Source organism: Thalassophryne amazonica, chromosome 11 (genome assembly GCF_902500255.1).
Source record: "Thalassophryne amazonica chromosome 11, fThaAma1.1, whole genome shotgun sequence".
Classification (NCBI taxonomy): Eukaryota; Metazoa; Chordata; class Actinopteri; order Batrachoidiformes; family Batrachoididae; genus Thalassophryne; species Thalassophryne amazonica.
Window position 1 is genome coordinate 60627212 of NC_047113.1, and position 27988 is coordinate 60655199.

The window sequence follows — 27988 nt, forward strand, 5'->3', positions numbered from 1 at the left end:
CTCCAGCAATGTTCTTTCATAGCTACCAGTTCCTTTCATGATGCTACATCACAGTCGATACGGTTGCCAAAGATAGACATACGTGAGGACCAGGGAACCTCCTATTATGGGCCATGTTTGGCTCTTTCAACATGCAGAATAACCATTAAATAAAATAAAGGCAGGCAGCCCTATGAAATTGTTTGTGAAGCCTTGTTGCTAATGGTACAGCCCTGTTGGCCACTAGAGGCCACTGTTGCTAATTAAGTCAGTGAGATTTCCTGTGTGGCTGCTGTGTATGATGTAAGTAGTCATTGTTAGATCAGTAACTTTGATTTATTTTTTTCTTCTGATGTGCAGCAACTGTTAAAAATGAGGGATGAATTGAAACAACGGGAGGCAGAGCTTGAAAGGAGTTTGGAGGACAAACAGCAGCTGGAGAACGAAGTCCAGAACCTGAAGGATGGACTCCAGAATCTACAGAACGCACACACAATACAGGTTAGTTTGAGAAAACACTCCGTTCCATCTGTTAGCTGTTTCCTGAGACAGAAAGAAAGAATTTATCTGTGACATTTCAGATCACAGATGTTTTTATTGCAGCGAGGAAAAAAAGGTGCGTTTGATGGGAAAGTTGGTTTGTGAGTGAATGTTATTTGAAAGTGAACGTGCCTGATTTCCACTTTAATGAAGAGGAAATGACTTCAAGATGACTCAACGCATGAACAATATCTGCAAAATATATCATCTGTAAACAAAGGACAGACAGACAGACAGACAGCTGTAGTTTTGGGTCGAGAAAATGACTTAATGTGAAGAATATGGCTGATGATGACACGTCATTTTGAGGGTGTGTTTATAATATCAGCACTGCAGGAGACGACTGATTGCTGTCAAATGCACAATTTCTGACTTCACTCAGTGTTCTGATATGCTGAGCTTAATTCTTAATTTAAACACACTATGACTGACAGTTTAATTAGTCATTTCAATGCAAAAGAAAAAAAGGCTTTTGAAGCTTTGAGTTTTAAGTGCCTCTGAAATTCGTTTATGATTTCCTTTTATTTCTGTGTCACCTTTCTGTCATAATGCAGACCAGAGAAAACGTTTTAGAACATCATTTGACGCACTGTTTTATTTTTATTATTTCCACATGCATTACTAATGGAAACATTTCCATCAGTCACATTTCTGAGGTTAACATACACTCACTAAACGCAGGTTAGCAACAGACTGTTTTTTTCTCATCTTTCTTTTGCTCACTGTAACTGTTTATTTCCTCTGTGACCACATGAAAAAAGTTCAGACTGAATCGATTCGTTTCCAAACCAGAAACACGTGCCCAAAGGTTGGCTGCAGCCAAATTGTTTCCTTATTTTCTTGTTAAGGCAATTTATCTGCAGCTGAAACTTATCTGTTATGAGACTTCACTCATAAAACACACGTGGGATCCTTCACTCAGAACCATCAGGTGTTCAGTCACCACGAAAACCTTTGGCTCCTGCTGTGCAGAGTGTTTCCACCATTATTCATTTTTCCCTCTTGCGCGTGTTGCGTTACCTGACATTGTCTCACATTCGTGATATTTAATGTTTGTTAATGCTCCTTGTCGCTTGGTGTAATGACTGGAAGGTCCGTCATTAACTCATTGAGTCCCAGCCATTTTCAAAGTTCAGAACATCCCAGTGCCAGGATCTTTTCAGCATTTGAGTGTTTTTTCAAGACCCATAGAAAATTGAGTTCTATGTCCATGTCAACAACAAACATACCACAAGAAAAGAAAAGAGAAGAAAAGAAATTGGCTCGATGACGTGTCTTTGGCGCGGGGCGTTACTATCGGAAAAGGCGTTTTAGAGTCAATGGCATCGAGTGAGTTAAAACGAGGCTCTGGTTCAGTCGTCTGGTAAATTGGATCATCATGCAAACGAGAGGCTTTGATTCACACGGGAAGAATCTGCGTGTGTTTTTACCACCACAGGTGTGTGTTTGCTGTGAAACATGAGAACAGGCTGCAGGTGAATCCATTAGTTTTGTTTTGTTTTGTTTTTTAACCAGATCTCCAGTTTGCCATCAGCCTGAGTGACAGAGTTATCAGCAGTGCACTGATGGTGATGAGTTTGATCAAAATCCATCCTCACGCCTGCGAGCTCTGGGAAATACGTCGATTAACACTCTGCATACGGCTCACGTGAAACACGAGGTGCAGAATAATTCAAACCAAAAAGACAAATCAGATTTTACAGCAGCTTTCTCTGTTGGACGTGATCAGTTGATGTGATTCATTCTTCTTCACTCGTTGTGCCTCTCTGGGATCTGTTTGGGGTTTTTTTAAGAGTAAATTGTTTTTATATGGAGATATTTTTTTTTGTCTGTGTGCAAAATCACCAGATTTCTTTGCATGATTCTAAAAATAAGTTTGCACCTCACGCTGTGCATCCATGCGCTCCCGTCCATCCACGTTAGAGCGTCTCTTGTTTCTCACCATCTTTTCATCGTGTGTTTCTTTTATTTTTGCAGCTGGAAACTTCGAATCAAGACGGCGACGGCAGAGCCGAGAGCGTGAATCAACCCAGTGTAAGTGGAACAAAGATGAACGCTCCCTGCTGCTCTCTACGTGTTGTTTTGTCTCCTTCCTCTTCTTCATCCTCTGGCTTTGCTCTCCAAACTTGGTGACACGGCACAGATCACTACAGGCCGACCCAGTTCACAGCCACGGGTTTTGTGGTTGAATAAATCAGCCGCATGCAGCCGAGCCGGAAATAAAGCCGGAGACCAGTGTGCACGTGTCAACAAACTCACACACACATACACACGTTCTGGGGGTGTCACAAATAGATTAAAGAGGAAAAAGACCAACAAGTGGAACTGTTACACAGGCTCCTTTGCAGGATGACAAATACTAACATGAGTACCAACTGTCCTTTTATCAATGTCCATTTGTGGAAGTCCTGATCCTTTCCTTTCATTTTGTTTTGGAGTTATTTCTTGTACTTCCATCACATATCTTTCTCGTCCTTTTCCACAGTGGATCCATGTTTTGTGTCGGCATGAGTCTGAATAATTTCTGTCTTTTAATGTTTCTTTGTTTGAATCATTTTATTATTAAGTGCCACGTTCATCTTACATATAATCCAGTTTTCATAAAATCAGCCAGAGTGAAAATTAATTTAGTGTGTGTGTGTTTTTGTGTTTGCAGGAAGTCACATTAGCAGCAGTGGTGTCCTGCAGTCAGGAGAAAGAAGGTCCTCCTGAGAAGAATCTACAGAGTCCCATCCGCTCCGAGAGGGAAGCCCTGTTAGTTGGTACGCTGACTTCACACTCAGACGCACAACACACCTCAGTCAGTTTTGTATGTCAGTTGTGTAGTACTTGGGTATCTGGTGGTCGTCTCTTTCCAGAGGTCTTCCTCATGTTGTAATTTTATTGTTATTTTTAATTCATTTATTTACGATTGGGGTAACTTGGTGCCCATTTTTAATTATGTACAGGACTTTGGTCAACTGCTGTCATTTTAAATGTGCTTTAGAAATAAAGGGTGAGTTGAGTTGAGTAGAGTTCCAGGCATGTCTAACTGGGACGAGGCACCTGGGGAAGACTCAAGAAACGCTGGAGGGAATATATTTCCCAGCTGGCTTGGGAATGCATCAGGATTCCCCTGGGAAGAGTTAGAGGACTTGGCAAAGGATAGGGAAGTGTGGGATCAGCTGGTCTACTGCTACCACAACCCGGACCTGGATACGTGGCAGAAAATGAATGAATGAATAGTCCCTTTTAAGTATCTGTGAGTTGTTCTTTTGTTTTGCTATCCTGACTTATGCTTGTCACGGAATTGAACCAGTGACCCTCCTGTGCTTCTCTAACCTTTCAGCTTTTCCAAATCTCAAAGTGTGTTTTTGAAATTGTTCTTTGATGGCGTTCTTCCTTCCGAAATAATGATGTGAACGTGACGGCTGGCTGCATCCAAACACTTGCATTAGAGTTTGGGGTGATGTTGATCAAACTCATAGCAGGACTCTAACCTTGATTTCATGATCTCATGGTGTGTTCAAAGCGAGCGCAGCATGACTGTATCTGCAGTGATCTGAGAATCACAAACGGGGGTAAACAGATGCAGATTCGCTCTCGGCCACGTAATTAGAGCTGAAATCATATTCATTTAAGTTGCAAATGAGTAAGAAATTTCCACCACAGAAACCCCTGGGCTGGGATTCCCATTAGAGGCCCCCTTCAGCTCACACAAAGCGATGCATCAGAATTTGGAGGAGTTCCCGCTGTGTGGTTGATCGTCTTTTTGAATGCATGTGATGACGGGGAATCAGCGTGTGAGCTGTTACACAATGTCTGCGCTGTCGGTCAGTGAATGCATCAATTAGAAAATAAACACAGACGGCAAAAACGCTCCACTGGTCACATTGGCAGTGAAATCAGTACAACGTCACTTTGTGACTGAGCACACCGTTACGTTCGTGCTGAAGTTTGTTGTTTTGAATGAGCTGTTGGTGCCTTGATGTTGTGTAGATGGAGAGTCAGCAGGGGTGGAGGATGATCTCCCTCCTGGTCCTCTCAGTCAGCAGACAGCAGGTGTTTTGTTTGAGCATCAAAGCCATCGTTAAACTCTCCCTCTAATGCAGATCCACAACATTCATAAAGCTGATAACAGCAGAGGGATTCTGGGAAAAAACACTGAGTTTGGTGGTTTGTTAGAGAAGGAGTGAAACATCACTGAGCAGTTTGTACGTCACATCTTCTTCTTCTGTTTGTGCTCCTTCAGGGATCATCTCAACGTTCCTGCACGTGCACCCGTTTGGAGCCAGCATCGAGTACATCTGTTCCTACCTGCAGTGTTTGGACACCAAGGTAACAAGCAGACACTAATTTAAAGCAGACCTCACCTCTGGTATCAATCAAAGTGTCTGACCTCCTACAGGTTTATCATATCCCAGAATTCAGCTGGAGCACTTTTATCCTTTTCACATGAGATAAGATAAGATAAAATAAGGTAAGATAAGTTACTTTATTTCAGGCACCAGGTCCATATTGAGAAAATGCACAAAATAACTACAACATATCAAGAACAAAAAAAAAGCTTCTTAATGTTTGAAGTCTGGAGTTTATTTTGCAGACTATGTCTTCGTGTTAAAAGTGTACGGCCTTTGGGTTTTTAGGATTTAAGTCATAAAAATAATTTTTTTTGGCATCATTATAACTTTATTCGTTATCATTTAAATAAGATTCATAATATTATATTGCCAATATGATCAAAATCCGCGCTGTCTGGAAACAATTTAGAATTTCGACCCCTGATGGGTAGAAATTCAAGCGATCAGATGCCATAACCTACATTTGGTAGTGACGTCATAGATCATATGGGGGCGTCCCCTGAGCATTGTGAGCATGCTGGGAAGGAGATGATGACTGCCAGTCAGTGTAGAGAAAGGCAGTGTGATATCAGCTGGGAAAAAAATTGTCTTCCTGTCACATAAAACTGTTCATTTTTTGGATTTGGTGTCCTTGTTGTTGACTTCCAGTGGCATAATGCCAGTATTATCCCTTATTAGCAACACAATTAATTCTGCCTTCTTCAAATTTTTTTTTTTTTTTTTTTTTTCAAATACTCGTGTGTCTTTCAGTGTCCATCGCTTTGCCATAAATGTCGACATGTACCATGACAAACATTCTGACGTTTGTGCTATCGGCTTATGCTGAAACTGCCCGGCTTCCCATGCTGTGCCTCTGTGTATCTCCAGGTTGATGCATGCATGTAATCCTTAATAACCTGAACCGTGATAAGGGTTATTCTTAAGCACCGGTCACATGGCATTAACGAAGGACAATGAAACAAGAAATCTGGACTTTCGTAGACTTTCAGAGACATAATTTAACCTTTGTTCAGCTTCTTTTCTGCAGCTAGCACTTCATCAGAATTTTTAAACTGTTAAAATGAAAATTTGAACGAATTGAAAAATGAATAATTTGAACGAATACTAACAACAACCATCAGTTCATCCATATTTTGTTCTATTTGTTTATTCGCATCTTGACAGTTTATCATTTGCTTAGTTTTCTTAACGTTAGCATTTTGTTTGACTTTCGTCCAACCTCCCAAGTCCGACATATTGAACAAAGGCGGACAAATGCAATGCAATATCTGAACAAATCAATAACTAAAGCTTTGACGAGCTGAATGAAACAGTGTTAAGAATGTTTTATCAGCTACTTTAAAGTAGACCTGCATTGAAATAAATGCAGTCAGATCTTTGGACCAAAAAATGACTTATATTTACACATGAGATCCTTCTGAATGGTAGTAAAAGTAAATCTGCAAGCCAGGATCTGTCCATTCAACGGAGATATCTTCATTTAAAAATGAGAAATTTACAGCTAAAATTTAGCCCTCCGCAAAACTGTCAGCACATCCGGGACGCTGCCGAGACGTCAGGGAGAAGACCCTATTCCCAGCATGCATTGCGCGCGCCAACTGTAATTTGTGGATTTACGTCATTTGCATCTGCACCTTTTTCTTGTCTTATACGGAAGGATCTAATTTTTTAAAACTTCATATTGTCTTGCAGTACACTTGGTAAGTACACATTTCTTTTATTTGTGCTTGAAAATTATTTTTGGGGACTTTCTCATGCGCCCGTTTGATTGAGTGGTGTTGCATTGAAAATCTAGTCTTTCGCCTCTGGTGTTACCGTCGCGGGGTACGAAGGCGGGGCCCGCAAAGAATCCAAGTCATTAAAAAGATATAAACCTCTCTCAGTGGCCACGGAGCTCTGCGGCTCCGATTACCGAGACGTGCGGCGCTGCGGATTTTGCCGCAAGAAGTCTGTCCTTGCGAGCAACAGGTGTCACCGGCCGATCTGCATCAAAACGGTGAGCGTAGTCTCTGGACTTGTGCCAAGTTGGCTGCACCTCCATTCAGTAGACAGAGCCGTGTCTGCGGGTGCACAGCAGACACGGGGGTGTGAGTGGCCTGCGGTAGCATTTAACGAGCGCATGCACACGGTAAATGCATCGGAGGCAGTGAGAGTGGCGTCGGGGAAGAACGTCGCCCGCTGTCGATGCCGCCGCTGACCTGAGCATGCAGAGCTGTATCTCGCATTCATTGCAGCTTACTTTTGGATGTTGAAACCAGGATGTGTATAACAGTAACATTACTAACAGATAAAATCAATTTCAATGCGGGATCGGACTGAAGGCGCGAGCGCGTCGTCTTGTCCCCGACGTCATGGGAATGATCCGGATGTACAAACTGTTTTCGCGGAGGGCTAAATTTTAGCTGCAAATTTGTCATTTTTAAATGAAGATTTCTCCGCTGAATTACAAATTTGGGCTTACAGATTTACTTTACTGCATTCATAAGGGTCTTATAAATACATATCAGCTATTTCTTTCTGAAATCTGACCACATTTATTTCAATGCAGGTCTACTTTAACTATTTACACGTTTCAACCGTTTGTGGCTGGCCTGCGTGTGCCTGCGTGTGCGTGTCTTTGGGACTAGCCACAGACAGTTCCCCGTGGCTCTTGCCATGGACTCGTCAAAGGTACTCATCAGGACAAGTAATATCACAGGTAAAGTGTACAAGTTACAGACACACAGCAAGAACTCAAAATGCGATGACATACAAAACTTGTTGTGAAGACAAACAAAATCACGCACTTGCAAGTACTGCAGTAGGACAAGGCTGGCTGCCGCTTTTGGTCACATCATCATGAATGTTTTGTTTTGATTTCATTTAAATCATCAAGGTCATTTCATTAGGGCCCCTTCACACATAACACGATTGGAGCCGACTAAAATGGTAAATGGACTGCATTTATATAGCACTTTACCATCTGCATCAGATGCTGAAAGTGCTTTACACATACTGGGCCTCATGTATCAAAGATGCGTACGGCGATATTTGAGCGTATATGGGGTGTACGCCAAAACGGCTGCGCTGCTTGGCATTTATCAATGTGGTCATTGGCGTACGCTGCGCTGAAAATATACACCAGGTCGAGAGGTGGCGTAAATATACACCAAAATGAACCAGCGCTGGAATCCACATAAAAATGAAGATGATCAACATGATAAACAGTGCCATTATACAAATCAGTGCATATGTTACATAAATAACACTTTCCTGATTATACTACAACCCCTGGCAAAAATTATGGAATCACCAGCCTCGGAGGATGTTCATTCAGTTGTTTAATTTTGTAGAAAAAAAGCAGATCACAGACATGACACAAAACTAAAGTCATTTCAAATGGCAACTTTCTGGCTTTAAGAAACACTATAAGAAATCAAGGAAAAAAAATTGTGGCAGTCAGTAACGGTTACTTTTTTAGACCAAGCAAAGGGAAAAAAATATGGACTCAATTCTGAGGAAAAAATTATGGAATCATGAAAAACAAAAGAACGCTCCAACACATCACTAGTATTTTGTTGCACCACCTCTGGCTTTTATAACAGCTTGCAGTCTCTGAGGCATGGACTTAATGAGTGACAAACAGTACTCTTCATCAATCTGGCTCCAACTTTCTCTGATTGCTGTTGCCAGATCAGCTTTGCAGGTTGGAGCCTTGTCATGGACCATTTTCTTCAACTTCCACCAAAGATTTTCAATTGGATTAAGATCCAGACTATTTGCAGGCCATGACATTGACCCTATGTGTCTTTGCAAGGAATGTTTTCACAGTTTTTGCTCTATGGCAAGATGCATTATCATCTTGAAAAATGATTTCATCATCCCCAAACATCCTTTCAATGATGGGATAAGAAAAGTATCCAAAATATCAACGTAAACTTGTGCATTTATTGATGATGTAATGACAGCCATCTCCCCAGTGCCTTTACCTGACATGCAGCCCCATATCATCAGTGACTGTGGAAATTTACATGTTCTCTTCAGGCAGTCATCTTTATAAATCTCATTGGAACGGCACCAAACAAAAGTTCCAGCATCATCACCTTGTCCAATGCAGATTCGAGATTCATCACTGAATATGACTTTCATCCAGTCATCCACAGTCCACGATTGCTTTTCCTTAGCCCATTGTAACCTTGTTTTTTTTCTGATTAGGTGTTAATGATGGCTTTCGTTTAGCTTTTCTGTATGTAAATCCCATTTCCTTTAGGCGGTTTCTTACAGTTCGGTCACAGACGTTGACACCAGTTTCCTCCCATTCGTTCCTCATTTGTTTTGTTGTGCATTTTCGATTTTTGAGACATATTGCTTTAAGTTTTCTGTCTTGACACTTGATGTCTTCCTTGGTCTACCAGTATGTTTGCCTTTAACAACCTTCCCATGTTGTTTGTATTTGGTCCAGAGTTTAGACACAGCTGACTGTGAACAACCAACATCTTTTGCAACATTGTGTGATGATTTACTGTTGTGTGGGCCACCAGAAGAGGAGGTACTGCTGGCCCACCACCAAAGGGCGCCCTGCCTGAAGTGCGGGCTTCAGGCACGAGAGGGTGCTGCCGCCACGGACACAGCCGGGAGTGACAGCTGTCACTTATTAATTCCTGACAGCTGTCACACATTCTACATCATCGCACTCCATAAAACCCAGACGTCATCTCCACCTCATCGCCGAGATATCGTACTTCATTAGAGGTAATATCCTCAGCCTTTTTGTGGTATTTTCTGAATCTGTTTATTGTGAGTGTTTGCAGGTCCTTAGTTTGTGGAGGCTGTGCAAGACGGCACTCTTTTTCCTCTGAGGGATCGCTGCAACGTATTGAGTGAGAGGTGTAGGTGGCATTCCCACCGTTGTTGTTACTGGGTGTACACACACCCACACTTGACTGTCTCTGTTCTCGCCAGCAGTACCAGATCCGACAGTCGGGGACGGTGATCACCTGGGAATTCGGGACTTGGCGGCTCCAGTATTCACCAGGTTCTGTGGCAGCGGAAATCGTGTGGTTCCGGCTCTTCTCAGGACAGACATCTTCTATCCTCGAGCCTGCCCACACGTCACCTTTTGTGGATACACTGTATTTATATTCTGAGATTGTCTGTATGTTCGTTGTGCACATTTCACAACATTAAATTGTTACTTTTTGGCTCATCTATTGGCCGTTCATTTGCGCCCCCTGTTGTGGGTCCGTGTCACTACACTTTCACAACAATTTACCCTCTTTTAAGAGTTTGATGATCCTCTCCTTTGTTTCAATTGACATCTCTCATGTTGGAGCCATGATTCATGTCAGTCCACTTGGTGCAACAGCTCTCCAAGGTGTGATCACTCCTTTTAGATGCAGACTAACGAGCAGATCTGATTTGATGCAGGTGTTAGTTTTGGGGATAGAAATTTACAGGGTGATTCCATAATTTAATTTAGTCCATATTTTTTTCCCTCTGCTTGGTCTAAAAAAGTAACCGTTACTGACTGCCACAATTATTTTTCCTGAGTTCTTATAGTGTTTCTTAAAGCCAGAAAGTTGCCATTTGAAATGACTTTAGTTGTGTGTCATGTCTGGGATCTGCTTTTTTTCTACAAAATTAAACAACTGAATGAACATCCTCCGAGGCCGCTGATTCCATAATTTTTGCCAGGGGTTGTACATAATAATCAATACGAATCCCGCTTTTGCAGGATTGTTATGGAGCACAATCCGTGGCTACAGCGCTGACTGCAAAGACAGCGCTGCTCGCCTTTTTCTCCAGACTTCGAGCCTGGAGCCAGAGCAGCGCTGAGCTTAACTTCATGTGGTGTGATCGTTTTAGACAATGAAATTGATAATAACAACTGTAGTTCCGTCATTCCCTTAATTCGCCCGTGCTACAACCAGGTTTTGTCGTCTCCATTCGGTTGTCACAATAAAATAAATACAGAAATACATTTAAAAAATAAAGATATCTGACAGATTAAGTGTGTCTTATTAATTGAGCGAGCAAATATCCACATGTCAAGAATTATTGACATGTGAAAAGAGAATACAGTGGTCCCTCGCTATAACGGCGTTCACCTGTTGTGGCCTCGGAGTCTCGCGGAGTATTTAGTCCAGTTTTGCATGACTTTTTTTTACAGTGTTCTGTGTTCTGCGTATCTGTTTATAAGAATCTTGTCGCCCAGAAGAAAAAAGAGCGCCAACAACTACTCATAACTGTGTTTGTCACTCGGAAACAAACACCTGCAGCCAGGTGTGAGTGGAAAAAGGCGCAGCGCCAGGACGCAGAGGCCCGATCTGTGACATACTGGTCAGTCACTATTAATCATTTCTTATGTGTCCGACCTCGTTCATTGATCGTTAAAATTAATTCGTTAGTTCTAAATGCCATCATAATTATTTATAGGAAAACTTTCTGTTTTTATTTCTCAAACAAATGTTTGGGCCTGAAACAGTTTGGTATTATTTTCCTACTAAGGTTTGAACTTTGAGAGTGTTTACACACAAGAGAAAAGTGAGAAAATGTTCATGCCTGATTGAGAAAGTGTATAAACTGTGTAGTGAGGGGTTTTACAGCTTTGAAACGTCTATAATAATTGTAAAAAATAACGCTGCCTAACGTCGCGGTTTCGCATATTTCGAGCTATTTTTTAGAACGTAACTCCAGTGATTAATGAGGGACCACTGTAACACTTTATTGATTATATACTACAAAACAATTGAACGACGGCCGCTTTTGACGCTCTATTGGCACGCGTCGTGATTGGTAAAGTTCTTTTTCATTGCCGTCTTCCTGGCTTCCATGTCGTAAAATGAGGGTGTGTCTGAAGCGGAGTCTGAATATTTATGGGCGTGTTTATTATAATTACTATCGTTTCCACCCGCCGTATTTATCAAGATCACGTCAGGCGTACGCCAGAAATGGGCAGGTGCGCACTGCTTGATACATGTCACGGTGACTTTGGTGTATTTCAAGTTTACGCCATAAATTTACGCCACAAGTGCGCAACATTGATACATGAGGCCCAATGCCTCACATTCACCCTGGTGTGAGCGTGCTGCCATACAAGGTACTCAGTACACACCGGGAGGAACTAGGGGATCAAGGACCTTAGTGATTTTCCAGTCAGGCTGGGATTTGAACTGAGGATGCTCTGGTCTCAAACTCAACACTTTGATCACTAGACCATCACCTCCCCTAACTAGCGCAAGGAGGAATTGCATGCCATTCGTGAAAAATTGTAGCTGCCTCCAACGCCTCGTACACCTGTTGCTACAACTATTTGCACACACCAGCGGCTGAAAGACAGGATGTGCGCTGTGAGAGCCCATTCGATCCCTCTCATGGCAGGTGTCGGTCAAATTCCAGGTGACACACACGAACATCTAACACCGCCCGGTTGACACTTAGAAAATGTGGGCCCATCAGCGCGAAAACACTGAGCAGACAATCACTTTCGAGCTGGATGTGAATTTCTTCTAAGTGCCCCCACAAGAGTGCCGTTGCAAAAAGCAACACACATGGCGTCCATGTGTATTGCACGTGTGCGCATGTGTTGCCCCCCACTCCCCCCCAACACGTGGCGTGCTGGGTGGGGGGTGGGGGGGGGGGGAGTTGCGGCACTTGTATAAACTGCTGATATGTATGTACAGACATGATCTTATGGGGGCCGGACAGCCACGTCTCAGCGCACATGGACAGCTGGAAATGACAGGTCAGTGCACACGACATGTCACATTAAAAAAATAGAGACCACTGCCAGGACAGGTATATAAATAATTATGACAATAACTATATACACAAATACATGGTCAAGGTCAGGTCAAGGTCAGGTTTATTTATAAAGCACATTTACAAACAGTCAACACTGCCCCAAAGTGCTGTACAATAAAAGGAATTAAAATTATATCAAGTTAAATACAAGAACAAAATAAATCAACAAGACAGTAAAAGATGTGGCAGTGTTCAGCTCATCTTGTATTAAAAGCCAGTGCAAAAAGGAGCCAGTCGGACATTCAATGGCAGAGAGTTCCAGAGCTTAGGCCCCGCAACAGCAAAGGCTCTGTCTCCCCTGGTCCTTAGCTTAGATCTGGGACAGACCAGTAAACTCTGGTCCGCGGAACGCAGAGCTCTTCCTGGAGTGTGCAATGACAGCATATCAGATAAATAGAATGGGGCTTGACCGTGAATTGATTTAAAAACAAGCAACAAAATCTTAAAATCAATTCTAAAAGCAACAGGCAACCAGTGCAGTGAAGATAAAACAGGAGAAATGTGTTGGTGCCGTTTGGCTCCAGTGAGCAGACGCGCAGCTGCATTTTGCACCATCTGGAGACGATGCAGAGACGACTGATTAAGACCAACATACAAAGAATTGCAGTAGTCTAAACGAGACGTTATCAAGGCGTGCACAACCTGTTCCAGCTGATTTAGGGGCAGGTAACGCTTGATTTTACTTAAAAGTCTAAGCTGGAAGAAGCTTGTTTTGACCACTGTGTTGATCTGCTTCTCGAATTTAAAAGAGCTGTCTATAAAAACACCAAGGGTCGTAGCAGATGAACGACAGTAGGAGGCGAGTGAACCAAGGGCAGAAAGGTCAAGGTCACCAAAGACCACAATCTCTGTTTTGCTTTCATTTAGGTTCAAAAAGTTTAAAGACATCCAGTCTTTGACTTCTTGAAAGCAAGTCTGTAGGATGGCAGATGAGTTTGTTTTAAGGTTCAGAGGTAGATAAATCTGCACATCATCAGCAAAGCAGTGAAACTGAATGTTATATTTCTTAAAAATTGATCCTAAAGGAAGCAAATAGAGCGAAAATAGAATTGGCCCTAAAATTGAACCCTGAGGTACTCCACAAGTCAAAGGGGCTTTCTGTGACACAAAGGGACCAAGGTTTACAGAAAAGCATCGACCAGTCAAATAGGACTTAAACCATTTGAGCACTGTGCCATTTAATCCAACACACGATTCAAGGCGAGATAATAAGACCTGGTGGTCAACAGTGTCAAAGGCTGCAGTTAAATCCAAAAGCACAAGCACAGCTGAGCTGCCAGAGTCCATGATTAAAAGAAGATCATTAAAAACTTTTAAAAGAGCAGTTTCAGTGCTGTGCAAAGGTTTAAAACCAGACTGTAACTTTTCAGTTATGTCAAATGCAGTAAGGTGCGACTGTAGTTGAGTATAGACCTTTTCAAGTATTTTAAATAAAAATGACATCTTAGAAATGGGTCTATAATTAGAAAAAATAGCAGGGTCCAAATTATGTTTTTTTAAAAGGTGCTGTATCATGGCCTGTTTAAAGGAACAAGGAACAACACCTGAAGACAGAGAAGCATTAATCAGCTGTAAAATACAAGGGCCAATACATAACAAATAACTAAAATGAATTACCACAGAACACAGAACCAGTGTGACACGTTGGTCTGGGTGCTGAATGGACAGCAGGAGCGTGTCTGACAACAGCAGTGCTGTTGAGATCTCACCTGGGGAACACGTACCATGTTTTGAAAGACATGCAACTTACAACTTTCCTCCATGAGGCATGTGTCTCTGCTTGCTGTCCTCCTGTGGAAATAAATAAAACATCTTTCACCTTTGCGCCAGGCTGCAGTGGCCGCACACACCACACCTTGGCATTCTGCGGGCTGGCCCAACACGAGTGTCCATACATCGTCTAATTTCTATTTTTTGAAAACATATGTTTATCTCCTTGTCGATTTTAAGCATTTCATGCTCCTGTTATAAGACTGTGATTGTAGCGCAGTGGTAAAGTTTCTGTCTGTTAATCAGAGCCTTTGTAGATTGCAGGTTCAGATCCCACGAGTGGCATTTAATTTTTTTTTTTTATTTAACTGCAGGGTTCTGTATTGGGTCCCCTTTTATTTATTTTTTAGATCAACCCAGTGATTTTCACTAATCATCCACAGTATCTCATCTATCAGTGTCCAGTGATTGTATGAATTGTTTATATAGCCGGCTGGACATAATAAGACACAATGAGAGCCCAGTAGAGGTGCACATAAGAGCACACTGCTTCATTCATGTCATTTCATGACTGTACGTCTGTGACCATGGATCATATACAGAGGTAGATATGGTTCATACTTGTATTGTCCGCTCAATAAGAGGGATTCAATAAAATGTGCTGTTTTTTATGGTGTGCGTTTTTTTTTTTTTTTTCTCCACAGCAGAGGTGCCATGTGGTGCAACACGTTCCAGCTGCTCACAGTGTGTTTGTGCACTTGCATGAGCGTGCACGAAACCATCGCCAATGTGTCGTGCACGTCTGTGCAACCGTGCACATGCGGGAATGTTTCCTGGTTCCCCATTTCATATTTGCTTCACGGATTTTCTTCCAGTTTCTTCTGTGTTATGTGTGAAGGGGCCTTTAGTTTTGGTTTTGTTTCATTCAGTGATGAGAAAAGTGCAGCATCTTTCATCCACCTTTTCTCGACAATTTCTGACTTTTTGACTTTCCATCCTTCATCCAGCTATCACGTGTGCCGTGTGACTGAGGCATTACACATATACCATGTCTTGGATGGTGTTCTCATCAAAGGACCTGCTTTGTCATGTCTCAAGCCAAACTTTCCCAAGTTTTCACTATTTTGTAATGTGACATTGTGAGCAAAGCCCTGTTCAGATATGTATCCAGGAACCTCACAGTCTATAATCATGACAAAATGGGGTGTGGAGATCAGATCACGGTAGCCCACAAATGTAATCTAGCACAGAGTGTGATTCTGTAACACACTAGACCTGGATCACGCAACATGTACAGTGAACACTTATGCTGTAACCACAGTATAACCGAAGACACTGTAGCACACCTGAAATACAACTACTTTAACACAACCATGGTGTTTCCAGAGAAACATTCTGGTGATGTCATGGCATGTACAGCAGTGTTATGGGCTTTATGGGAATACAATGGATTTCATTTGTTTGCAATGGAAGAAAGAAAATTTCAAACTTCTAGAAAATCCTGCCACAGTAAAAATAAGACTATGGCTTAATGACGGAATATTCTCGGTCACTGCGGACACCTTCCCAGACCTTTGATATTTTCCACGGAATGGACAAGTTTTCAAAGCACTACCTTTCAGGATGTGTGTGTGTGTGAGATAAAATGAGAACGAGCCTTAAATCATGGGACTACACGTGTGCTCTCTGAGTGCCCTTCCTGTTTAGCAGACCGCATTTTCCTCATTTTCGCCCGCGTGCGCAACGCTTCCTCTTGGGTCTGAGCCGGCTCCAGCTGCGACTCGCTCTCAGGCTCGTCAATCTGCTCTGCGTTGCCTTTAGTTCCAGGTGGATTCGGACATGACGGCAGTTGTTTAGCTCGAGCAAATCTTTGGAGCTGTATCTTATGCTCGTTGTGTTACTCAGAACACTAGAGTTGCTAACACCGCTAAAACTACTATTTTTACTAAGGACTACACCGGGAGCTACAGAAGCCGCTGCGTCAATGCGCGCCGCCATCTTGAAATTTTGACCACTTTACACCCATTTTGTTATACCTTAACTGGCTTCATGTCACATGTAAAATCAGATTTTAAGGTTCTGCTACTAGTCTATAAAATTGGATTTGCACCTCCCTACCTAGCTGACCTAATTAAACCTTACGTACCAGTCCAGGCTTTGCGTTCTCGGGGTGCAGGACTACTTTGTGTCCCTAGGGTGAATAAGAAGTCTGCGAGTCACAGAGCTTTCTCTTATCATGCCCCTGTTCTGTGGAATGATCTCCCTACGTCAATAAAATGATTCGACAATAAAAAGATTCTGTGGAGACTTTCAAGTCGAGATTTAAGACTTGAAGATTTATTTTCCCTTTCGTATGGCTAGCATACTGGCATAGTATAGTTCTATGCTTTATACTCTTTTAATTCATTTCATTAGGAAATGAAGCGTGTGGCAGCCTCAACTTTACCTAAATTCTGGGTCTTTTAGTGACGCTCAGGGTTAGTGGCCGGCGATCACCTTAGTATTTCCTGTTTTTCTTGTTGTTTAATGCTGACAAAGTATACTGCATTTCTTGTCTTTTTGATGCCTGACTGTTTTTTTTCTCTCTGTTTAAGGTGCAGCTCCATCCAGAGATGGGTGTGGTATCTGTTCCGGAAACCGTCCTGTGCACCGTTTCCTGTATGTTTGTTTTATGAATTGTTCTGTAATTTATGTCTGTAGCATGGCCCAAGCAGAGGGTCACCCCTTTGAGTCTGGTCTGCTTGAGGTTTCTTCCTCAGAGGGAGTTTTTCCTTACCACTGTTGCTCTGGCAGTTGGTAAGGTTAGACCTTACTTGTGTGAAGTGCCTTGAGGCAACTCTGTTGTGATTTGGCACTATATAATGAAAATAAATTGAAATTGAAATACTGTATGGTTGTGAGACTTGGACGCTAACCAGTGTCCAACGTCAGTGACTAGATGTCTTTGGTACTTTTTGGAGGATCTTTTAATACCACTGAAATGACTTTGCTTTCAAACTAATGCTTACTTGAGGAGACTCAGATGACGAGTATCACTTGCATCGTGTGAGGGTGCGTCAGCGACAACATTTTGGCCGTGTGGCACGTTTCTCTGGGTGTGATCCAGAACGTAGGTATCTCTTGACTGAGGAATCCTGTGGCTGGAGAAGTCCAAGAGGAACCCTATGTTTCACTTGGCTGTTGCAGATATATGGTCACTTCTGAGAGGTGGGGGTGGGCTGGTTGTCTGCCTGGGTGGTTGTCATCCAGGACCCAAGGTTGTTTCGTAGTGTGGTGGATGTGTTGGGGTGTGGCAACTTGGCATCCTCTCAGACCTGATCTGACCTCACCAAAACAAACCTGATCCTCTCTGCTTCTTTGATCATTATAGTGATGCAGACCCACTCTCTCCCTGATGGATCTTAATCCGTTGTGACATAATTAATGCAGACACGCCTGCTTGTGCAGAGGACTTTGTTGTTCTCACATCAGGATTTAATTAGACTGATGATCCTCACTTCACCACTTATGGTCAATCAGGCGGCCGCCATGCCGTCACCCTCTTCAACCAAATGTCCCTCCTCCACCGCTCTTCAGTGGCTGTGGAGGTATGAATGTAGTGGCAGAAGATTGCGTTTGTCTGACAGGAGCAGAGGAGGTGTGCAGCGTTTAAGCAAATAAAGTGTAACTGCATAATTTTTGTCCAAAATGTCAAAATGCCCCCATCCCCTGTCTGTGCATATTTTTAGCAGTAACTCCAGGATAAAGTTCTTTATAATATTCAAGCCTAAGGGAAAAGAAGCCATGAATTTAATTCAACAGGTCTGCCAGTGAATGAAAAGACTCAATTTCACTGATGTGCCTCACTGTAATAAAATGTAATTGTACCACTTTAGATACTTTTGCACCTAATGACAGCTTTGAATCAAAAACATAATACTGCAGGCTACAGGTTTCATGTTTATTCATGGGATGGCTGCTTTCGACACTGATTTACATCTAGGCTTATATGTAACTGGACAATGACACCACTTTAATTACTGTGGGATTTATGGAATGCATGGAAATTTCAGGGTCTTCGAAATGGCTGTTAATTTCTACAGCTCTCACTTAAACCGCATTGTAATGCCCTCACGTTAAAGCGTACTGTTCCCACTGAAGCCACATCTTATTTTACTTCAAATCTATTGTGAGACTTTCTGTCTCTCAGAATCAAAATCAGAATAGTCTTTATTCACCAAGTATCTACAAGAATACAAAGAATTTCACTCCGGTTAGAACTGTACGCTCTCTGTACAGACATGTACATACCCTGACAGAATTTCTCAGAGAATATGAATAACAAAAAACCTTTTTTTTTTTACTCATGGTTAGTGGTTGGATGAAGCCATTTATCGTCAAACAACTGCGTTGTTGTTGTCCATTCAGCTGCTCCCTTTTTGTTCGGGGTCGCTACAGCGGACTCAGCCAGATTTGCATTGGTATTTGGCACAAGTTTTACACCGGATGCCCTTCCTGACGAAACTCCGGTGTAACCTGGAGAAACACAGCTGCTGGTGCTCCAAAGAGGCCTCCTATCAAAAGTACTAACCAGGTCCCACACTGCTTAGCTTCTAAGATCTGACAGGATCACGCTGACCGGCTGCATCAAACAACTGTGTTTACTCTTTGTAAATCATAATGACAACAGAAACTACCCAAATGACCCTTTGCCCCCTTTAACGTCAATGGCAGCTTGGAGTCTTTTGTGGTAGTCATGGCTCTCTGATGGTAAAGCTGCCACTGAATATGTCTTGAACTTTATTGACATCAGTTATGAAGAAATACAAACACTATGACACTTTATGGTAAATCTGCATGGAGTAGACAGTTCTCAAAAACTGAGTGACTGTGCAAGAAGGAGAAGAGTGAGGAAAACCACCAAGACAGCCAGACAACCCAGAAGAAGTTACAGGCTTCTCTGGCTATGATTGGAGAAATTGTGCACAGTGTATGTTTTGCATTTTGTATCCCCAGTTATACAGCTTGATGATGAAGTGGTACAGAGGAGGATTTTCTTAAAATGAAGACCTGAAAGTTTAGCTACAAAGTGCCAGAAGGTACATCTGAGATATGATCTGTTTTGGTGAAAGAATATACTTCTCTGTTCTGCTCCACTATGAAACTAAGAGTGGTGATGCAAAATGCATCATTTTCTAAACTATAGATGTGTGAAATGACTTTGTGCATGTGTGCAGATTAGCACGGCGGAGGTGGAGGCTCTTCTCTGTCGGCTGCCCTGCACCTTCAGACAGGAGCTGACCGGCGTGGGAGCCAGTCTGGAAAAACGCTGGAACTTCTGCGGCTTCCAAGGCATCAAGAACACTTAGATCCTGCAGCAGACAACGCCCGGAAACCGAGGAGACGGCAGGCAGGACAACACGGGGACACTGTGGAGACGTGAAAGAACCTGTATAAAGGCCACAAATATCAAAGTCATCGGCCTGATCCTGGAGGTTCAGCACAGACCTCAGATCAGGAGCTTACGTTACGTTTCCACGATGGCAGGAATGTTCTCAACAAACCACGACAAAGTCTTCATGTGTGTCTGTGGGTTGTTTTTGGAGAGTCACCTGCTCACTGGAGTTCTGACAGACACTGGATTCTAAAGTTGTGGGGCAGCAGGCCGACCCAACCAGGTCATCGGGGGTCAAACTGAACACTGGGCCTCTTCCTCTTCTTTCTGCTGTTGCTACTTTGTAACACATCACAATGGACATATTTCTGCATTTTCTCTCAGATCTGCATAGAATCATTTGATGTAATTCACTGTAAATGTACGGATATTTTTGATTATAAAACACTTTGACTATTTTAAAGTGTTTGGTGTGTCTGATGCTTGGAGCGGCCGGTGCGAGTCCGTGTCTGTGTTCTTCGATTGTATAAACATTTTTGAACTCTGACATTATTCCTGAGAGACGCACACATTCACCGACACAAGTGTTTACAGTTGCGTCCATTCTGGCTTGAAGGGCTTTTTTTTATATGTGTATTTGTGTTGTTGACCCTAAAGCTGCTTTTAATCCTCACATGATGACATTTTGTGTGTTTTCAGAGCTGATTCAGCCCGACTCTGTGTCTGGCTAAAGGCAAAGTACACAAACATCACACTTAACTCAAAAACACACCGAGGGGATCCTGTTAACAATGTTCAATTAGGCAGACGGTACCGAAATAGTGTTTATGTGTCTCAATCCAGACAGAACACAACAGAAGTGAGGACTACTGTAATAAAATTAGACTAATTTTAAATTTGACCTTTCAGGGAAGCCAACATGACTCTGATGACAACTTTGAAGTGTTACAAGCTTCTGTGGGCGTAACTGGAGAATGTACAGTAGTGTTCAGAATAATAGTAGTGCTATGTGACTAAAAAGATGGTTTTGAGTATATTTCTTATTGTTACATGGGAAACAAGGTACCAGTAGATTCAGTAGATTCTCACAAATCCAACAAGACCAAGCATTCATGATATGCACACTCTTAAGGCTATGAAATTGGGCTATTAGTAAAAAAAAAGTAGAAAAGGAGGTGTTCACAATAATAGTAGTGTGGCATTCAGTCAGTGAGTTCGTCAATTTTGTGGAACAAACAGGTGTGAATCAGGTGTCCCCTATGTAAGGATGAAGCCAGCACCTGTTGAACATGCTTTTCTCTTTGAAAGCCTGAGGAAAATAGGACGTTCAAGACATTGTTCAGAAGAACAGCATAGTTTGATTAAAAAGTTGATTGGAGAGGGGAAACTTATACGCAGGTGCAAAAAATTATAGGCTGTTCATCTACAATGATCTCCAATGCTTTAAAATGGACAAAAAAACCAGAGACGCGTGGAAGAAAATGGAAAACAACCATCAAAATGGATAGAAGAATAACCAGAATGGCAAAGGCTCACCCATTGATCATCTCCAGGATGATCAAAGACAGTCTGGAGTTACCTGTAAGTGCTGTGACAGTTAGAAGACGCCTGTGTGAAGCTAATTTATTTGCAAGAATCCCCCGCAAAGTCCCTCTGTTAAATAAAAGACGTGGAGAAGAGGTTACAATTTGCCAAAGAACACATCAACTGGCCTAAAGAGAAATGGAGGAATATTTTGTGGACTGATAAGAGTAAAATTGTTGTTTTTGGGTCCAAGGGCCGCAGACAGTTTGTGAGATGACCCCCAAACTCTGAATTCAAGCCACAGTTCACAGTGAAGACAGTGAAGCATGGTGGTGCAAGCATCATGATATGGGCATGTTTCTTCTACTATGGTGTTGGGCCAATATATCACATACCAGGTATCATGGATCAGTTTGGATATGTCAAAATACTTGAAGAGGTCATGTTGCCTTATGCTGAAGAGGACATGCCCTTGAAATGGGTGTTTCAACAAGACAATGACCCCAAGCACACTAGTAACTGAGCAAAATCTTGGCTCCAAACCAACAAAATTAATGCCTTGCAGATGTGAAGAAATCATGAAAAACTGTGGTTATACAACTAAATACTAGTTTAGTGATTCACAGGATTGCTAAAAAAAAGCAGTTTGAACATAATAGTTTTGAGTTTGTAGCATCAACAGCAGATGCTACTATTATTGTGAACACCCCCTTTTCTACTTTTTTTTTACTAATAGCCCAATTTCATAGCCTTAAGAGTGTGCATCATGCCCGTATGTAGAGGGGGTTTTCAGGACCCCCCCGAGAATTCTGATTTTTTTCTGCTGATTTTTTTCTGATCTGGATATCAACGTTATGTATTTTCTTTTCATTGATAATAAGCAGCAAGCACTAACTGTTACACAGCTATTATCACACACCCTCAAGTTTCAATTTCCTCTGCCAGAGTAATCCCTTAAGTGATGAAAGGGGAAACTGCTAGATAAACTTTTCCCATGGGGGTTGAGAATTTTTGCTCCCTGGTCCCTATCCTCCTCTGATATCAAACAGATTAGTAGGCTTGTAAATACCCATGTAGACACACAATTACACTTGTCTGGTGAGTTGGGGGAGGTGTGTGTGGATTGGGAGGTCTGGGCGGCTTTTCTTGAGCTGCTGCCCCCGCGACCCGACTCCGGATAAAGCGGAAGAAAATGGATGGATGGATGGATGGATGGATGGATGTATAAGTTGAGAAATAAAGGGAGCTTCTCCTTCCTGTTGCAAATACTGTAAAGGTGCAAATATTCGCATGGGATTTATGCGAATTTCGCGAGTTAAACAAGGTCGCCAAATTAAATATCACTATTTTAATACTTAACATACATATTCATAAGGTTTCTTTTCAGCACTGTAGCCAGGCTGACAAAGAGTCAGAGCTCTATTGAGCTGAGTATTCCATTAACTTTAACTAGTAATGACTTCATGACTTTCTTTGCTAACAAAATTTTGACTATTAGAGAAAAAATTACTCATAACCATCCCAAAGATGTATCGTTATCTTTGGCTGCTTTCAGTGATGCCGGTATTTGGTTAGACTCTTTCTCTCCGATTGTTCTGTCTGAGTTATTTTCATTAGTTACTTCATCCAAACCATCAACATGCTTATTAGACCCCATTCCTGCCAGGCTGCTCAAGGAAGTCCTACCATTATTTAATGCTTCAATCTTAAATATGATCAATCTATCTTTGTTAGTTGGTTATGTACCACAGGCCTTTAAGGTGGCAGTAATTAAACCATTACTTAAAAAGCCATCACTTGACCCAGCTATCTTAGCTAATTATAGGCCAATCTCCAACCTTCCTTTTCTCTCAAAGATTCTTGAGAGGGTAGTTGTAAAACAGCTAACTGATCACCTGCAGAGGAATGGTCTATTTGAAGAGTTTCAGTCAGGTTTTAGAATTCATCATAGTACAGAAACAGCATTAGTGAAGGTTACAAATGATCTTCTTGTTATGTGTCGGACGCAGCTCGGAGAACCGACCAGCGTTTGAAGGACCCAGTATGAAATAAGCAGAGCACGGTACAAAGGCTAACTGAATTTAATACATAACAGTGATCATAATAATAATAATAACAACAGGTGCGGTCTGGCGTGGTGCGCTCCCAGCAGCGCTAATGGTCCGGAGCCAGAAGCTGTTTCGGACCCAAGGACCCCGCCGACACCCCCCAGGTGGCCGCAACAACCGAGTCTGTGAAAGAAGGAACCATTATGTGAGTCCACACTCTACACACAGAACACTTAAAGGTGTACAAACAGCAAACACTTCCTGGCTTGATTACTGATCAGCTTCCAACCTGCAGGCATGGAACATCCCGTTCACAAATCACCACCGCAGTGGAAGCTGATACATGACTAACATACAGCTCAATACAATAAGGTGTGAGGGACACCACATTTACTGACTGTATAACTGTTAGTCACAAAATCCAACGTACCTCAGGAAGTGTGCTGACGAGCGTGAGACCTCACCCTCTCCTCTTTCACAGACCGTGCATCAAACCTGGACATTCTCAGCGTCCGCTGCTGATGAGATGGCTCCCAAGACGACGATCTCACCCGTCTGGTCACAAGGTCGAGTCTCTGGCAAATGCACACTGTGCACTTCAGTCTTAAATGCCAACATACTCCAATCCCTCCAGATGCACCTCAGCTGTGAGTCCTGACGAGTCGCAGGTGATCAGGGTGAAGTCCTAACAGCCTCAGCAACACAGCCACTCAGTCCCAAATGCATGCCACCTGGGAGGAAACACAAAAGGCAAACAAACCAGCAGCCAGGCCCCCCCAGCCATACAACACTTCTTATGGCTTCGGACAGTGGACTTATCTCTGTGCTTGTTCTGTTGGACCTCAGTGCTGCTTTTGATACTGTTGACCATAAAATTTTATTACAGAGATTAGAGCATGTCATAGGTATTAAAGGCATTGCGCTGCGGTGGTTTGAATCATATTTGTCTAATAGATTACAGTTTGTTCATGTAAATGGGGAATCTTCTTCACAGACTAAAGTTAATTATGGAGTTCCACAAGGTTCTGTGCTAGGACCAATTTTATTCACTTTATACATGCTTCCCTTGGGCAGTATTATTAGACGGTATTGCTTAAATTTTCATTGTTACGCAGATGATACCCAGCTTTATCTATCCATGAAGCCAGAGGATACGCACCAATTAGCTAAACTGCAGGATTGTCTTACAGACATAAAGACATGGATGACCTCTAATTTCCTGCTTTTAAACTCAGATAAAACTGAAGTTATTGTACTTGGCCCCACAAATCTTAGAAGCATGGTGTCTAACCAGATCGTTACTCTGGATGGCATTTCCCTGATCTCTAGTAATACTGTGAGAAATCTTGGAGTTATTTTTGATCAGGATATGTCATTCAAAGCGCATATTAAACAAATATGTAGGACTGCCTTTTTGCATTTACGCAATATCTCTAAAATCAGAAAGGTCTTGTCTCAGAGTGATGCTGAAAAACTAATTCATGCATTTATTTCCTCTAGGCTGGACTATTGTAATTCATTATTATCAGGTTGTCCTAAAAGTTCCCTAAAAAGCCTTCAGTTGGTTCAGAATGCTGCAGCTAGAGTACTGACGGGGACTAGCAGGAGAGAGCATATCTCACCCGTGTTGGCCTCCCTTCATTGGCTTCCTGTTAATGCTAGAATAGAATTTAAAATTCTTCTTCTTACTTATAAGGTTTTGAATAATCAGGTCCCATCTTATCTTAGGGACCTCGTAGTACCATATTACCCCATTAGAGCGCTTCGCTCTCAGACTGCGGGCTTACTTGTAGTTCCTAGGGTTTGTAAGAGTAGAATGGGAGGCAGAGCCTTCAGCTTTCAGGCTCCTCTCCTGTGGAACCAGCTCCCAATTCAGATCAGGGAGACAGATACCCTCTCTACTTTTAAGATTAGGCTTAAAACTTTCCTTTTCGCTAAGGCTTATAGTTAGGGCTGGATCGGGTGACCCTGGACCATCCCTTGGTTATGTTGCTTTAGACGTAGACTGTGTTTCATAATTATTGTATGGCCTTGCCTTGCAATGTGGAGCGCCTTGGGGCAACTGTTTGTTGTGATTTGGCGCTATACAAGAAAAAAGTTGATTGATTGAGTTGATAATGTAAACGCGAATATTAATACCGCTAAATACGAGGTCTGTTAGAAAACTATTTTTTGCAAAAACTATATGGATTTGAATCATGTGCGCTTGCATCAGCCAAGCTTGAACCTTCGTGCGCATGCGTGAGTTTTTTCACGCCTGTCATTCGCAACCAACAGGCAGGTATAAAGTTTGCATTAATGTTATCTTGGTTCTTCCTGGGTGGTTCTTATGGCAACTGATCCAATCCCAAGCAAGGACGATTTGTATATAAAAATGTATTTCCTAAAATGATACATTTTGGGTTTCAAATGAAATTTATGTAGCTTTTTACCCCTCGAAATCCTCAAAAAGCTTATGCTTCGGGGCCCCTCGACCCCACCGGGGGCCCTGCGGCCCACTGGATCCCCAACTCAAGGATTTGAACCCCCCCTTTCACATTCCTATATACGGCCCTGTGCATATCATGAATGCTCTGTCTTGTTGGATTTGTGAGAATCTACTGAATCTACTGGTACCTGTTTCCCATGTATCAATAACAAATATACTCAAAACCTGGATTAATCTTTTTGGTCACATAGCACTACTATTATTCTGAACACTACTGTATAACTCTACCAGTGAAATTCTAACTGGTGATGCAACAGACATGCCCCCATGCCCACTTTCACCAATCACAGATTCACTGGGCTCTTGGGAGCTTCTCTCACTCATTTGCTTTGTTTGCCATCAATGCTGTTTGAAATAAGTCTCCCCTAAACAAAATTAACATGCTATGGTTCTGTATAGATCTGGATGTTGATTTGGCACAAGATGTACAACAAGAACAGGGCATTGTGTGGGCAGAAATTTTAGCAGGTTATCCTTTGTCATATAACATAAAAAAAAGAAGCAAAAATTCGTAGATAAACCATATAGTCACCAGATTATGTGAGCAAAATATATGGTGGATCTTGTGATTGGAGGGAGGGTGAGGCAGATATTCTTCATGCAGAAAGATTATGTATGAAAATTCATAGGTTTGTGCACAAAACATTGTGCCTCACTTTTCATATATCATATGAAAGGCTTCATGAGAATGCACTGACTGGACTTTCTGTTAGGGAGGCCAGCTCACAAAATAATTGCACAAATATAATACAGTCAAAAATGTGTCTGTCACACATATGTGGACATCTGTATAATTTTTGGGGGGAAACATTTTCCACAACAATCACCTTCTGGATGATGAAGGCAGAAGTCGCCCCCTGTAGATCAGGGGTCTCCAACCTTTTTTTCCTCTGAGAGTTACTTTTACAAAATGAAAATGGGTGAGAGCTAGTCATGTTTTGCAACATTTATTTTTGTACGTTATTTTAACCCAAACAAGTTCACTATACTTGTTTTGCCTGAACATTTACATCTTACATTTTGCATTAAAACATCACAAACATATTTAATTCACTCCCATGTGCAGTTTGCATTTATATATGCATTTTTCTCGTGTGTCTCACAAAAAAGCTACTCGTTTCTGTTTTGGGTGTTTTTTTTTTCTCCAAAGTTAAGTAAACCAATTTTTTTATATAGTTCCTCAGTTCCACTGAGCACAGACTTGTAGGAATAAAACTTACTTAGTAAATATTGACAATGATTTAGTTGTTAAAATATGTTATCATTATTATTATTACTATTATTAGTGGTAGCAGTGGTAACACTCTCTAAGGGGGTTGGGGGGCTGTTCCCACCCCTCATCCCACTGTCTACCCCCATGTCACAGATGGTCACAGTCTGCAAACAGGAAAAAATGCACACATGGTGTTAATGTTCAGGCTTTGCCTGTTGTGTGTTGGGGGGGTTTGGCTGGACAAGGTTGGGTTGTTTTGTGTTTATTTTCCTTCCCAGGTGATTTGGGGCTGTTCTCTGAGGAAAATGTGCTGCAGAAGAGTCTCTCTCCTCTGTTACGATGATTGGCTGCACCTGTTGCATTCTCGTGCGGCTCTATCAGGACAATCCACGACACATGTGATGTTCACGTGCAGATCTGAGGACTTCCAGCTGGTACCAATGTAGTGATGAAGAACTACATTTAAACCAGCAGTGAGTTGGATAAGATTGCCGGAGAATACGACCTTGTGACGACCGTATGGGGACGCTGAGGGCCGTTTCAGAGTCTGACATCGCGCCTGTGAAGGAGGACGAGGGTGAGAGGCAAACGTCAGTACACAACAGAGAGTACAGTCTGGGAAAGTCACCTGGGGGGGGGTGTTGGCGGAACTCCTGAGTCCTGAACGTTCGGACTCCGACTGTTGAGACGCTGAGAGAGCGCGCCGCCTTTTCACCTCACCAGAACTGTAATTATTTAGTATTTCATGTATAGCACAAAGGGAGAAAAATAAATGTGTTTTCTTTTTGGAACTGCTTCTGATTATTTCATGCTGGGTTCAGTCAGATACTGGACCGCTCCTCAATCCGCGTCTTATCCATAACAGAATTCTCCGGCCAAACCAATATGGACCCAGCGGCAGAAGCAGTTCCATTTCAGGAGAAAGTCCAGAAGCACCTGGAGATGATTTGGAAGCAATAAATCATCACTGCTAGAATCCTTTGATGTTTT

The 27988-nt window shown here is 42.2% G+C and overlaps 1 protein-coding gene across 3 annotated transcripts in view; it reads left to right on the top strand.

The window, feature by feature from the left end:
• Window positions 1-19736, top strand: part of LOC117520619 (ecto-NOX disulfide-thiol exchanger 2-like) — a 324436-nt gene extending 304700 nt beyond the window's left edge. For all 3 annotated transcript variants that reach the window (XM_034181930.1, XM_034181931.1, XM_034181932.1), the window contains 5 exons: window positions 340-480; window positions 2497-2553; window positions 3176-3281; window positions 4751-4836; window positions 19568-19736. In XM_034181930.1, the coding sequence (XP_034037821.1) occupies window positions 340-480; window positions 2497-2553; window positions 3176-3281; window positions 4751-4836; window positions 19568-19699 (522 nt within the window). In that variant the 3' untranslated portion in view covers window positions 19700-19736. The remainder of the gene's footprint in view (window positions 1-339; window positions 481-2496; window positions 2554-3175; window positions 3282-4750; window positions 4837-19567) is intronic.
• The last annotated feature ends 8252 nt before the right edge of the window (window positions 19737-27988 follow it).